The sequence below is a fragment of the Tachypleus tridentatus genome, chromosome 6, assembly GCF_004210375.1.
Source record: "Tachypleus tridentatus isolate NWPU-2018 chromosome 6, ASM421037v1, whole genome shotgun sequence".
NCBI classification, from domain to species: Eukaryota; Metazoa; Arthropoda; class Merostomata; order Xiphosura; family Limulidae; genus Tachypleus; species Tachypleus tridentatus.
In genome coordinates this window covers 48,428,400-48,444,215 of record NC_134830.1, presented here as the reverse complement: position 1 = coordinate 48,444,215, position 15,816 = coordinate 48,428,400, and the positions used below count along the sequence as shown (strand labels likewise).

Below are 15,816 nucleotides of genomic sequence, written 5' to 3'. Positions count from 1 at the left end.
TACAACTTGTATGGTGCAAGTACCAGTAAGAGACAGTTAAAAGGGCAATAAAACAAAACTTAAGTACAATAAGATGTATACTGCTATGATGTTAAAGCTGTTTGGGATGAACAAAGGTAATTTAATGTTGCAATTTGAAGTCATTCAAAAAGAAAAAAGTTAATTTAGATTTATTTCGATTTGAGTTTTTTAAACAAAAAAATTTTAATCTTAGCATGGAAATTACTTTGCATTTAGACAAGTAAAAAAAACTATATTCATAGACAAATTTTTATTTAAAATACTTCATATAAAGAAATCTTATTTTTGTGTTCAAAAATCGTAATCTTTACTAAATGTTTTCCAAGCTTTTGAAGATACACATACTGTATTAAAACCTGTAGTAAGAAAACTGTAACAAATACAGAATGATGACAAAATTGGTCTGTTCGGCTGACCTTATGGCAAGATTACTATTTTTTGTGTGTTGTACATTCTGTATAGTCCATGTGCTAGATTGTTTAATATAAAACATAGTTGTGTATTGTTTTAAGGTATTTAAATTACATACACCTTAATTATTTGTACATTATGTTATCATTTCTTTGACTTCAGGAAAGTGAGAATCCAAAATAATGGACATGGTTCAGTATTAAAAACTACCCTTTTATTGCATTAGAATATTTGTTAATTTTCTTCTAGAAACATATGGAAGAAGGAGCACACCTTTCACAGGGTAACACAGAAATGAATGAAACCTGGTACCTCAATAGTCCAGGTAAATCACCAGGCAGTGGTACGGCTGAAAGCACATGTTTTGTGTGCTGTATGAGGTTTTCTACAGTGGACATGTGTCACGAACATCAGAAACATGTACACATGCGTTGGGTTGACCGAATGCTTTCAGATCATTCACATGAAGAATTGTCATGTAAGTCTTTCTGTACCTAATGTGTAGTTGGTTACCTTTCTTACTCAATAATGGCAGTATGAAACATAATGAATTTCCTATAATTGGATAGCTCAACTTGTTATAGGAGAGTGGATTAAAATGATGCACACACTCAGTTTCTAAAAAAAAAAACTGTTGATTTAGTCTTACTTGGGCTGGTATACTAGTTGCAAAAATTTGTAGATTATTGTAATAAAAGAAACTTAATGGTATTTTCTTTTTTATTATTCTGTATGTTTGTTCACAGAATATTTGCATTAAAATTTTCTCAATCTTTTTTCTTAACTGTGCAGTTTCAATGACTGGATTTAAATACTCTTTGTAGTTGTTGAATTTAGCTTAATACTGTCTTTTGCTAAATTATACCTCAAATGCAAGCTGTTAAAAAACATAGGGGAAATTTGTGAAGACCTTCAATTTGATACAGTTTTCTGTTCAGATCCTGTAATTAAGCATTGTCATTCATGTTTTGAACAATCTTACAATTTGTAAAGAAACAAAAGTGCAAAATTCTGTTCATTTAAAACTGACTTCAATTAGAAGTCATCAAACCATCATGTGTTAAAGGTTGCATTAAGCTTGCCAATTATTTGTTAAAGGCTTTTACTTATACTTCTTAATAGTCTAAATATACACTGTGTTGTTGTTGGGCTTAGAATTCTTCTACAGTAGGTGTCTGTGATTTGTTGGTGATAAATTCAAGAATAAATAAACAGTACAACATGCACTTTACTTGTTTTCAATTTCAGTTTATAAGCCAAACTACCTTTTCCTATTTCTATAGCTCTAGTATTCTATCATTCACTTACAAATGTGGTGTGAGTAACCACAGCTGTATACTGCTCTTTCAGTAGTTGTTTGATCTTCAAAATATCCCCTATTCCTGTTGTCAAAATGCACTCAGGGTAATTTAGTTGCTTTAAAACCACACTTTGCCAGAAGAAATTCTTTTTCTAATGTTAGTTTTCTAATGTATTAAATATTAGTCCTGTCACTTCTACTCTAGATAACTTTGTGCCAAACATTTCCTTGTCAGTGACATTACTTTCTTCTGGTACTGTCTTTGTCTGCTGTTTCCTGCTCATCTCGTACTGTTTATGGTTATTACTACATTGTCTGCTTGCTATATTCTCAACATCATCAAATTACAAATACAACATCCAGTAATCATCTGCTTTTAACTCTCTTGCAATAAAAAATACACTAAACAATCATACTAATTAATATCTACACTAAACAGTCTTTTATGTCATGGCATTCTCACAAATGCTTAATCCAGTAGTTATTGCAAAGTTTTCATTACATTTAATTATGCTTGGTGAGCTTTAAGGTTTTTTACAAAGGTGTTCTTTTGTTGGACCACATAATTATGATTTTCATATTTTCCTGCACAGTGCTAGGACTAGTGAATTTATAGTTAACAAATGAATAATTTTTTATGGGAAAGAAGCCCCTGAAATAAATTTTTATCTGTCTTAGAATGAGTTTAAGAAATGTTTGTTTCTGTGAAATCACTTTTCTGGCTAGAAAGTAACTGTGCAGTGTGATTGTAGTCATGTATATAATAACACTACTATAACTGATTCTTAGGAAAATTACACTTACTAAACACACTTAACTAAAGAATGGCCACTTAGCTGGAAAAGTAAAAACAATTATCTAGTTCATTACATTTGATGACAGAAAAACAAAGATATAATGCTCTTGTTTGAAGATCTTTCTCTGTGATAATATAGTTTGAAGTCACTATTTTCACAATTTTTTACTATTGTATATATATTTAAATACAAGTCAAATTTAAGGAAGTGTACTAATGTGTGTGTATATATATCCCATGTGAAGCTAGAGAAAAATCCGGAAATTTGTCCAGGAAAAAAAAAACTGGCCTACTTGTATCAAGTTTTTACTCTACAGGTTGAATGGTTTGAAATATTATGTGACAAAACATTCTTCATAGTTTTATCTGCCAGGCAATCTCATTATTGGATGGTGACAGTATGACCTTCCATTTCATGAAATGTTCAAAATTATAGATGGCAGTACTCAAACCTAGTTATTTAGTGCACTTACATGTAAGGTGCCATTCAATTATGACCTATTTTAAAAAAGACCAATATTAGTTAAGCATATCTGAGAAATGTTTTCATTTATTTTAAATTCTATTACAGGTGTTTTTTGTTGCAGGCTACCAAGAACTCATGCTGGTAGCAGATGCTACTTTGTTATGTTAGAATTGTAATAGTCCTCCCACTGTTAAAAAATCCCATAGTGTGTAAGAACTCGTTGTCATACCCTTGATTAACAAAATACCATATTTATATAATAAAAACACAAATGTTTGGTTTTTAATGTAATTTCAGTTGTAACTGTATTGGAATACTAATACATTTTTTTTATTCAAATAACTTGATATCTTTCTGCTTATATTTAGATTCTGTTAAGATTCTTTAATTTATGAACATTTTATTTTTGAAAGAGAAACATGTTCAAATCAAGTGTAGCCTCATATTTCAGTGTTTTATCTTTTGTTTCTCAGTAACTGTCTCTTTCTATATTTATTACCAAGTGCTAAAATGTATCCACAATTTGACAAATTCTATCAGGAGGTTGCTTTTTTAAGACTTTCTAAACTCAGTCAAGTTACATAACCTTGTATTAAGTATTGATTTATTGTATTTTGAATCTAAAATGAAGTATGTGTGATTTCTGTTGTAGTTTTTGTTTAGTTATCACTCTAGCCATTGCAAAAGTTTTCTTAAACTTAAGTTTCAATAATAAATAACTACTTAGATACAGTACTCACTGTATTAAACAACAAATTAGGGTAGAAAGGAGTTACAAGTGTGTCCTCCAGGAGAGGAAGCTTTACTTATCTGATTGGTGGATCTTATTTCCTATTATTTCTATGGCTCTTTTGGCAACTTACCTGATGTAGAAAACTTGTGTGGTAAACCAGTAGTGGAGTTTATAATGTTGTGCTTTGATTTAGAAAGTTTTATCTTGTGATGGAATTAATTAACAAAATATAGTTGTACTATTATTGATATTTTTAGTTCCAAATAATTTTACTGAAAAAAAAATGAACTCTTTTAATCATTTACTAAAATTAACAGCAAACAAGGAGAAAATTCCTACTGACAAAGAAAAGAAACCAGAACCCAGTACTGTGGTAAGTTCAGAAGTAGAGGATGAAGATGATGACAGACGAAATGAAACTTCGTCTCTTGGAGATTTAGAAACTACTGTGAATAAAGTAAATGAAATATCAGCAACATACACAGAGTCCTCTGGTGAAGATGTGAAGTGTAACTCTGATAAATCCCACAGTCAAGTATTAAATGAAAATTCTACTGATGTTCTTAAAACACAACAAAATGGACTCGAAGAAACAACTGAAAGCTTCAGACAAGACACTTCAAGAACTGACTTGATTGTGATGAGTGAAGTGCCATCTGACAAACAGTTAGCTGAACTTGGTTTCCCATCAAAAGTTGGCCATTATTGTCACCTGTGTGACACAGTAATTCAAAGCTATCCTCTGTACTACATGCACATGTACAATGTTCATAGTCTGGAGAAAAGATTCCAGTGTATAATTAGTGACTGTAAACATACCTTTTGCAATGCAGCAGCATTTCAGTATCATGCCCAGAAACACAACCAAAAGTCTGAGAGTTTCTGCAGCTTGTGTGACATGGTTTTTGAAGATAGCAGAAGCTTGCAAGATCATATTTTTAGCCCACAGCATGGGGAAAAATACATAAAGACTCAGGTGAGGGCAGAGGCTTAATTTTGAATACATTTAGAAGGTTTCAAAGTTCAGACATTTGACATTTGTATGTTACTTCAAAATATTGCTCACTGGTATCTTGTAAATAATGTTCAGAAATTCATTTAGTTAACCTATAAAAGATGTAATGTAGTACCTGTCCAATTGGAAACACAAACTACACATAATTACAAGCAAGATTTTAAAATTCAAACTTCCCACTTGATTTTCTTAATATGTCTCACCTACAACAGGTGCCCATCCCATTATTCTGTGTCATTAGAGATAATTATATAAATCTTCTGATCCTCTACTTGTAAAAGTTGGTAGTTGAGAAAATAGTTATGATTTCTGTTGAATAGAGCTGTTGCTCTTAGCAGTAACATAATTTTTTATCCCATTTATGACTTGATTTGAAAAGTAGGGAATAATTATTTGAAGACACACTGTTCTGGTGACTAATGTGTTCTAAAGTACATATTTTAAAGGTACATTAAATACTGTTTTATGTTAAATAAACTGCAGGAAAAAAAAAAGGCTTAGTGCACAACTGACGTGCAATAAATGTTGTGAGGTGTCAACGAAACTGCTAATGTGTTCCTTCTGTGGTTTACTGCTTTTAATGGATGGATACATTATTGTGGCACGAGCCAGGCCAAAACACCTATATGAAATAATTGGCATTTTTTAAAAAACTTAATGACAAAAGAAAATGTGAACATGATAATAAAGATCATTTATTAAATGTTTCAAGATCCTCAGTAATCAGAGGTGGAAAAACAAACTATTTGTAATTACAACAGAATATATACATAAGACTAAATAAACTGAATATACAAATGTAACACAAGAAAATAAACATGTGGAACAAATGCAGTTAAAATAGGTTTAAATTAAGCAAAGACTGTGTGTTACTTAACACTCCTACGAAAAGTGGGGCCTAATAGGCCCCAGAGCAACTTGAAAGGTTATTAATATTAGGCTAATAATTTTGTATTTAAATGAAATTGCCATTTAAATCCATTAATGAATAGATTAACGAGATTCCCACTGTCCCTATCTACTATCTAGCGAAACCACAGCCAGGGGAACGGGCTTGGAGAAATCAGGACTAGAAACGTCTTTTCGTAGGAGTGTTAAGGACAGAAGGAGTATTTTTATGTATAATGTTTCTTTTATAAGAAGTTTACTGTCATGTTTGGCTGTTATGAGAATTTTGAAGTTTCTAACATTACATCCAGTTTATATAGATATATCTACATGTTGACATGCTTGTACTTTAAGGTGTCATTTGGTTTCACCAGTATACGAGGCCATATAGTTTCTGCACGTGTATAATTAGATGAAATGTGAACAATGGGTAAGAACAATCTTTCTAGAGGAAAAAATTTACTCTAAAATTGGGTTTCATAGCAGATTTTAGGTCAGTTTGGAAATAGTAAGTGTTCAATAATTTTTAAACTGTTTTGTGATAAAGAAACTGTTTTCGAAGATATGGTTAGCAGGTGTATAAGGGAAGTTTTGGTATAGTGAGTGTTTTAGGTTGTGTACGACAGAAGTTTGTGTACAGTGGGTGTCTAAAGTTGTGTATAGGGAAGTTTGGGTACAGTGGGTGTTTAAATTTGTGTATAAGGGAAGTTTGGGTGCAGTGGGTGTATAAAGTTGTGTATAAGGGAAGTTTGGGTGCAGTGGGTGTATAAAGTTGTGTATAAGGGAAGTTTAGATACAGTGGGTGTCTAAAGTTGTGTATAAGGGAAGTTTGGGTACATTGGGTATCTAAGGTTGTGTATAAGGGAAGTTTAGGTGCAGTGGGTGTATAAAGTTGTGTATAAGGGAAGTTTAGGTGCAGTGGGTGTCTAAAGTTGTGTATAAGGGAAGTTTGGGTACACTGGGTATCTGAGATGGTGTAGAAGGGAAGTTTGGATACAGTATGTATCTTAGATGGTTTAACAGACAACTTAGTTCAGAAAGAGTAAGTTATCTTCTCCAAGAAATGTTTACAGTAGCTGTTCGAAAAGATAATGTTTTGTAAGGAAGTAATTTCTTTGTGGAGGGCTAGATAAGATGAGCTGAGTTTGTAGGCTGTAATTGAAAGAGAAGGGTATACAACTGTTAAAGTAAATGAAGAGACCAGTAAGTGTGATTTTATGACAGAAAAAAGTAGAAAAGCTGTTAGCATCATGGTCAACAAGAAGGTCTGGAAAGGAAATAGTTATTATTCTCTTGCATGGGTGAACTGTATAGAGGGAATTCTTTTCTTTAACAATACTCTATATGAACAGACAGATAGCATTGCTATGGGTTTTCATGGGGGGCTCTACACTTCCCAACATTTTAACACTTATTATTTCCAAAATGACCTAAAATTTGCTATGAAACCCAATTTCAGGGTAAAGATTTTTCCTTACAAAGATCATTTTTACCCATTGTTCACATTTCATCTAATTATAAATTTCCAGAGACCATAAGGTGTCGTATATTAGTGAAACCAAATGACACCTTAAAGTACAAGCATATTAACATGTAGATATGTCTATATAAAGTGTACATAAGGTTACAACCTCTCCCAACTCCACTATCTATCAACATAATACAGAAACAGGACATTGATTCCTCTCTCTAACTTTAAAGTTCTCTAAACAGCCAAACATGATAGTGAACTTCTTATGAAGGTAACATTATACATAAAAACACTCCTTCTATCCTTAAGTAACAGTCTTTACTTGATTTAAGCCTATTTTAACTACATTTGTTCCACATGCTTATTTTCTCATGTTACATTTGTATATTCAGTTTGTTTAGTCTTATGTATTTATTTTGTTGTAATTACTAATATTGTTTGTTTTGTTTTCAACCTTTAGTTTATGTTTCCTGTTATCACATTCATATTTGGTGCTAGAGACAGTTGTGTGAAAACTTATTGAATTTATGTGTTTGACAGAAGTAAAAGTTACTGTTAACCTTTTTCATTTCACTGTACGATGATGTTTTTACTACATTTATTGTTGGGGTAAAGAAAATAAGCGATAAGATATAAAGTCTTATAAAACAAAATAGGTTTAATATCCATTTGGAAGGTTCAAGAGGATGTGTAAAATAGAATGTAAAAACTGTGAGATGAGTTGTGTTTTTAACATGAAACTCACTCTTTACTTAGACCAACTTAATCAAGGCTTTATAATTACACAGAATAATCTACAATAATAATACATTATTAAGATATTGATTATTTTTTTTCTGTAACAGACTTTTAATGTTTACTAAAAACTTGGCAGATGTCTTGAAGATACACTTAATATATTCATATTTATAGATCACATAGTTTCTTGACCACAAGTGTAGGTTGATTTGATGACCTTCATGCTTAAAGATGTAAGAAGTAAAGGTTATCTCTTAAGTATCAGTGGAAACCTTGTGAAAACTGATATTTTGGTATTTTGTTTCATTGTAATTGGTGCTGTTGGTCAACTTAGAGAGTTAACAGAAACTGTCTGACTATAGTAACTGAACTTTAATTTCATGTAGTCTTTGTTTTTTTCATTTGTAATAACAATCTGTGCCACATCATATTTTCCAAAGTTAAAACAATGTTTAGTTTTTTTATTATTTGATAATACATCCATCAGTGTAGTTTCAAGATCATCATGTTGTTTTGAATGTGAGTCTATATAATGAAGGTTTTTATCGTGATGGTATGTAAACATCTGTGACTTTAAGGGAAGACAACCTGAAAAATAGGTCAAAACTCTATAACCAGAGCTGTGTAGTTGAGCAATATGTAAATGTCTCTGAGCCTTTATTAATGTCACAACTCATGGATGTAATTAACTTGTCTACATTATTTATTGTTGTTTTTATTTGTGATCCTGACTGGAAAATAGTCCATTAAGTTTAATAAAGTCATAGTTCAAAAACACTGTGATAGAAGTGGTTGTGATATCTAAATTTTAAATCCTTTTAGGAGAAATACTTTCATAGCGAACCTCGAAACTATCGCTGTAAAGTGTGTCTCACTTGGTTTGGATTGTTTGCTATATATGTTAAACACATGGAAACTGAGAGCCATCAATACAGATGTAAGTATTGTGGCCTGAGCTTTGTCCAACCTGGGCCTCGAAGAAATCACATCCAGAGTGTTCATCCAGAAGTAGCCAATGTTTGCGAGGTATGTGTCTACTATGTAGTAAAATTCATTAAACAATGCAATTAGTCTGGTATATAGTAAATTCATTAAACAATATAATTCATTTGTCTGCTATGTAGTAAATTCGTTAAACGATACAATTCATGTGTACTGTGTAGTAAACTTTATTATACAATTCACGTGTACTATGTAGTATAATTCATTAAACAATACAGTTCTTGTGCACCACCTCACCAACTACTAAATAATAGATAGATGGTATGAGAAAACCCCTGAGTAACAGAGCAGCATGTTACACAGTGGATATTTTCATAATGGAGGAACACATCATGGACATAATGAAAAACAAAACACATTAAAGTTTTATATTTAATTTTTAAAATTTATCTGTAGAGTTAAACAACTCTGGATTGAAACAAGAAGGAATCACCAATATCATGACAAATTCTTGAAATTCTGTTAGGCAGGATCAGAGTAAACTAATTTATGAGACCTTTTTACCAGTTATATTTTTGTATGCCAGCAATACCAAGTATTAGGTGCTCCTATACTCAATTTGATTTTATTACTCATCAGGACCTCTACCTTTCTACCCTCAAATTGAAGTTCTTTTAGGCAGGATTACAGTAAATTAATCCATGAAACCTTGGACTTTGTCAAATACATCAATTGTAAAGGTTTTACCAATTGAGTCCAAAACTGTAGTTGTCTCAAATGAGTTAAAAGTTTGAATTTAAAAAAAAAAAAAAATGGAATGGTTCTATCAGCTGCTGTGCCATATTTAAAAATATACAGAAAATGTGTATTGAAAAATTATCTTAGTGCAGAGAATTAGATATTACTGTTATGACTTCTCAGAATAAGTTACTCGTGGTTTGGGAATTTTGTTGTGTTGGTATATTTTCTTAACTTGTGAAAGGTTTTAACATTTTTGTGGTTTGTTAAATTCATGATGTTAGGGAAATGCATAGATTCAAGAAATCAGTTTAATATAGTTATGAAACCCAGTGACCAGGGTGCTTTCCACAAAACCCTGTAACCTGAGTGTTTTCTAAAGGTGGACCTTTCAAAAGTATTCAGGTTATAGGATTTTTTATCTTAGTACTGTATTAGTTGTTATTTTTAAATAAAAGTTATACAGAAATTAGTTACTGCTTTAGGAAGTATTTATTTCCTTGTGGGTATTTTGTTCACTTGTAATACATATATATATGTTAAATTAGATTTGTGGAATAAAGATGGACAGTTCACAGGCATTGTGGAGCCACTTGTCAGGTCATAAGATTGTTCATGAGTGTCCGAAGTGTCGGAGACGTTTCTTACAGAAAGAACAACTTAGTGCCCACATGGAAGTGCACGAGTAAGTTGTTTAACCTGGGTTCTCAAAACCATACCTGCCTTTTCAGTAGTTGTTAAGCTGAGATGTTAGTAAGTTTGTTTTACACTAATAAAGCCACACTTACCTTTTTCAGTACTTATTAAACTGAAACATTAGTGAGTTGTGAAATTGAATCATATTTTATTTTATTAAGAGAAGTGTCAGGCCCATTAGGAGACCAGGACTTGTCAGATTACTTTTTGCTTTCCCATTTTCATGTGTATTCTCAGTAAAATATACAGAGAACTGTACACCCTTCCCAGTTTTTTCTTAGTAAAAGTGTAAGAAATAATGAGGAAGAGCATGTTTGTAAAGAGTCTCAACATTTAACATACTTGTGTGTTTATGTTCTTCATTATTCACTCAAACTTCACTCTAAGGTTTATAATTATTGTACTAAGAATAGTAGTCTCATAGCTGTGAACTTTTGTTACTAATTTTAATTTGAGATGAGAATAGTTATGTGAGGTTATTATATGAAGTGTGGGCTAATAAAATGTGCCCACTGATTGTATAGAAAGTAAGTACTGTATAGAGACTAGTTATCACAGTGTTTCTATAACATCCTTACACTTATGAGCTGATAAAGATTACTGGAATATTGGGGTCTTTCTTATGTCTCAGTATTGTGGTAAATATTCCATTTTTTTGACCAGGTAAACATTTATCGGAACACAAACTTTCATAGAATGAACCTGAAATAAATGTTGCATTTATTAGACCAGGGAAAAGTTTATCAGAATGCTAACTTTTATAGAATGAATCTCAAAATCTCGTGTTAGAGTTTTTATTAGACCAGGGAAAAGTTTATCAGAATGCTAACTTTTATAGAATGAATCTCAAAATCTCGTGTTAGAGTTTTTGTTTTCCTGTAGTTTATACTTTAACTCTTATAGATAAACTCTCTAAGTGCCAGATACATATTGGGATATTCAATGAAAACAAAAAATGTATTATTTTAAGTTTTTCATCACAACCTCTTTTGTTTTTAAAGCAGGCTAGTGAAGGCCAAGTTAGAAGTAAGTTAAGTCTATAGTGTACATAAATGTAATTACTGTAAGTAAATTCAGAAAGATTTCTAATTATATCTGTCCAGAGAAATATATGTGGTATCCCTGTGTAACTATTGTGAAACTGATGGTAAAACTAATACTCGTAGAAACCTGTTTAAAAAAATACATCTTTAGTGGCAGTTTCCCTTCACTGATTTTATTTTTCCTTGTTCTACAGCAACTAGATGTAGTACATCTCATATTTTGGGCATCTTATATGTCACATGGAAAAATGTATACACATTCAGAAACTCCTGAAATATTAAATAAATGTTTAACTGCTAAATAACTCAAGGATCACACCAAGGAGACTCCATGTGTAGAGTCCTGTGAATGAAAAGTTTTATTTAGACCTAAGAACCATTTTTCTGGCATTATCTCAGAGGGTTTTTTTCACCAAATACTTCAGGTTCTTGTAACTTTTCAGTAAAAATTGTTTTAAACAGCTACACTTCTGAAGTACTGTTTTAGCTTTGCACTTTTAAAAAAGTGAACTTTGTGGTTTTTATGTGATATCAGTGACAAGAACTTCTGTGATGATTTTGGTACAAATATAGAAACCTTTTAATCCTTCACTTTACGAAGACAATAAAGTGTTACTGCTACTTGTGTTTTCTTTCATAAAATATTAACTACCCATGTTCCAAACATTAATATTTCTGGGCAACTTGCTTAGTAAGTGGAAGACATTTGTAACTTAGAATGAACATAATGTAATCTTACAGTCCCCCAGTAACCTGCCCGTGGGAAGGATGCAACAAGAAGTTATCGTCCAAAATGGGACTATACAACCACATGAAATCTCATCAAGAAAAACGTGATTTTGATTGCTCACAGTGTGGTAAAGGTAGGTTGAAACAAACACTTAACATAAGAGTTTTGGTTTGTGTGATGTTTGATTTGCAATAAAGGTTAATTGAAATGAAAACAATATTGTGGCACCTATTGGTGTGATTGTTGAATTATTTCTTCTGAAACAAAGATGTTAGTTTCAGAAAACTTTAAAATTCAACACATTTTAAAAAATATTTTATCAGTATTACAACTGAATACACATTATTAATCTGTAGATTTAGTACGTTGATAAAACAGTTCTATTTACTATTACTACAACTGAATACACATTATTATTCTGTAGTTTTAGTATGTTGATAAAACAGTTCTATTTACTATCAGTATTACTACACAATAATGTGTAATAATTCAGTAGTAATACTGAATACACATTAGTATTCTGTAGTTTTTAGTATGTTGATAAAACAGTTCTATTTACTATCAGTATTACTACTGAATACACTATTCTGTAGTTTTAGTATGTTGATAAAACAGTTCTATTTACTATCAGTATTACAACTGAATACATTATTATTCTGTTTTTAGTATGTTGATAAAACAGTTCTATTTACTATTAGTATTAGTACTGAATACACATTCTGTAGTTTTAATATGTTGATAAAACAGTTCTATTTACTATCAGTATTACTACTATTACAGAATAATTACTATTATTCTGTAGTTTTTAGTAAGTTGATAAAACAGTTCTATTTACTATCAGTATTACTACACAATAATGTGTAATAATTGAGTGGTATACTGATTCTGTAGTTTTTAGTAAGTTGATAAAACAGTTCTATTTATACACTACTATTATTCTGTAGTTTTTAGTAAGTTGATAAAACAGTTCTATTTACTATCAGTATTACTACATAATAATGTGTAATTTAGTAGTAATACTGATTACACATTAGTATTCTGTAGTTTTTAGTATGTTGATAAAACAGTTCTATTTACTATCAGTATTACTACTGAATACACATTATTATTCTGTAGTTTTAGTATGTTGATAAAACAGTTCTATTTACTATCAGTATTACTACTGAATACACATTATTATTCTGTAGTTTTAGTATGTTGATAAAACAGTTCTATTTACTATCAGTATTACAACTGAATACATTATTATTCTGTTTTTAGTATGTTGATAAAACAGTTCTATTTACTATTAGTATTAGTACTGAATACACATTCTGTAGTTTTAATGTTGATAAAACAGTTCTATTTACTATCACTATTACTACTGAATACACTATTATTCTGTAGTTTTTAGTAAGTTGATAAAACAGTTCTATTTACTATCAGTATTACTACTATTACAGAATAATTACTATTATTCTGTAGTTTTTAGTAAGTTGATAAAACAGTTCTATTTACTATCAGTATTACTACACAATAATGTGTAATAATTGAGTGGTAATACTGAATAATTAATTATTATTCTGTAGTTTTTTAGTAAGTTGATAAAACAGTTCTATTTACTATCAGTATTACTACATAATAATGTGTAATTTAGTAGTAATACTGATTACACATTAGTATTCTGTAGTTTTTAGTATGTTGATAAAACAGTTCTATTTACTATCAGTATTACTACTGAATACACATTATTATTCTGTAGTTTTAGTATGTTGATAAAACAGTTCTATTTACTATCAGTATTACTACTGAATACACATTATTATTCTGTAGTTTTAGTATGTTGATAAAACAGTTCTATTTACTATCAGTATTACTACTGGATACACATTATTATTCTGTAGTTTTTAGTATGTCAGAACAGTTCTATTTACTATCAGTATTACTACACAATAATGTGTAATAATTCAGTAGTAATACTGAATACACATTAGTATTCTGTAGTTTTTAGTATGTTGATAAAACAGTTCTATTTACTATCAGTATTACTACTGAATATACATTATTATTCTGTAGTTTTTAGTATGTCAATAAAACAGTTCTATTTACTATCAGCATTACCACTGAATACACATTATTATTCTGTTGTTTTAGTATGTTGATAAAACAGTTCTATTTACTATCAGTATTACTACTGAATACACATTATTATTCTGTAGTTTTAGTATGTTGATAAAACAGTTCTATTTACTATCAGTATTACTACTGAATACACATTATTATTCTGTAGTTTTAGTATGTTGATAAAACAGTTCTATTTACTATCAGTATTACTACTGGATACACATTATTATTCTGTAGTTTTTAGTATGTTGATAAAACAGTTCTATTTACTATCAGTATTACTACTGAATACACATTATTATTCTGTAGTTTTTAGTATGTCAATAAAACAGTTCTATTTACTATCAGCATTACCACTGAATACACATTATTATTCTGTAGTTTTTAGTATGTTGATAAAACAGTTCTATTTACTATCAGTATTACTACTGAATACACATTATTATTCTGTAGTTTTTAGTATGTTGATAAAACAGTTCTATTTACTATCAGTATTACTACTGAATATACATTATTATTCTGTAGTTTTTAGTATGTGAATAAAACAGTTCTATTTACTATAAGTATTACCACTGAATACATATTAATGTATGGTTTTAGTACATTGATAAAACAGTCTCATTTACAATCAGTATTACTAATGAATACTCATTATTCCGTAGTTTTAGTATGTTGATAAAACAGTCATATTTACAATCAGTAATGAATACATGTGATTAATCTGCAGCTTTAGTACATTAATAAAACAGTTCTACTTACTCTCTGTAAAAGAGTCTGTTGACCAATATTCTGAGGTCATAGTTCAGTCATGAGAACTCTGGTGTTATAAAATTTAGAGCAGTCTCATTTTTGTAGGCTAACAGTTGTTTGTTAGGGTTTGAAGTAGCTTACTATTTGTAAGTCACTTGTTTGTTTAGGAGTTAAAGGAATCTTATTTGTTTTAGTGTTTTTTTCAAAGCTTTATCTTTGGAGGTGAGTAGTTTTTTTTTAAAGGTTAAAATAGTTTTATACTGTAAGGGTAACAATGAAGTCATTAGAACTGATACATGTTTCATAATGGATTTTGTTTTTGTATTGTAACAGCTTTTTTTAAGAAACAGCAGCTTGAGAAACACTTGGAAGAGCACGAACGAGAAACCGTAAATGAACAAGTTGCATTTAGTAAGATTATTATTTAATAATTTTAACTTTGTAAATTAGTTATTAAAATGATTCACATATTTAGATTTACATAATTGGTTCTAATATGGATAAAACACTTGTGTATTTAATTACAATTGCTTTGTATACATCTTGTACCACTACTGTTTCACATACTTGATTTATTCTGTTTCTCCCCATTTTTATTTGGAATTATTGATTGAGAAAATTGTCTTCATTTACAGAATGTTGGAATGTACTTTTATAGTAAATATGTTATACTATTAAAATTTATGTAAAATACTTATTTTGGTGTTGATAAGTAGGGATAGTTGTACACTTTATTACAATTATTTAAGTTATTGTGATTCTTGGTTTATTTATTCACATGTTCCTATCATGTGCTTGAACCTGTTCATTGTTTTTGGGTACTTATTGAATCATTAAGAATACATTTGGCCTTTTCCCTTTGATATGATAATCTTTATCATAAACTTTGGCTGTATTGTTTGATATAAAATTTATAAAACAGAGTTCTTTGTTAGATTACTCTGTGTAGTTTGTGTAGAATTGTGCATTACATTA

At 30.1% G+C, this 15,816-nt stretch overlaps 1 protein-coding gene across 1 annotated transcript in view; it reads left to right on the top strand.

Annotated features, from left to right (window-relative positions):
* Nucleotides 1-15,816, top strand: part of LOC143252430 (uncharacterized) — a 31,607-nt gene that overhangs the window by 13,980 nt on the left and 1,811 nt on the right. The window contains exons 4-9 of the mRNA XM_076504521.1: nt 682-910; nt 4,045-4,703; nt 8,662-8,865; nt 10,068-10,204; nt 12,000-12,121; nt 15,175-15,252. Of these exons, the coding sequence (XP_076360636.1) occupies nt 682-910; nt 4,045-4,703; nt 8,662-8,865; nt 10,068-10,204; nt 12,000-12,121; nt 15,175-15,252 (1,429 nt within the window). The remainder of the gene's footprint in view (nt 1-681; nt 911-4,044; nt 4,704-8,661; nt 8,866-10,067; nt 10,205-11,999; nt 12,122-15,174; nt 15,253-15,816) is intronic.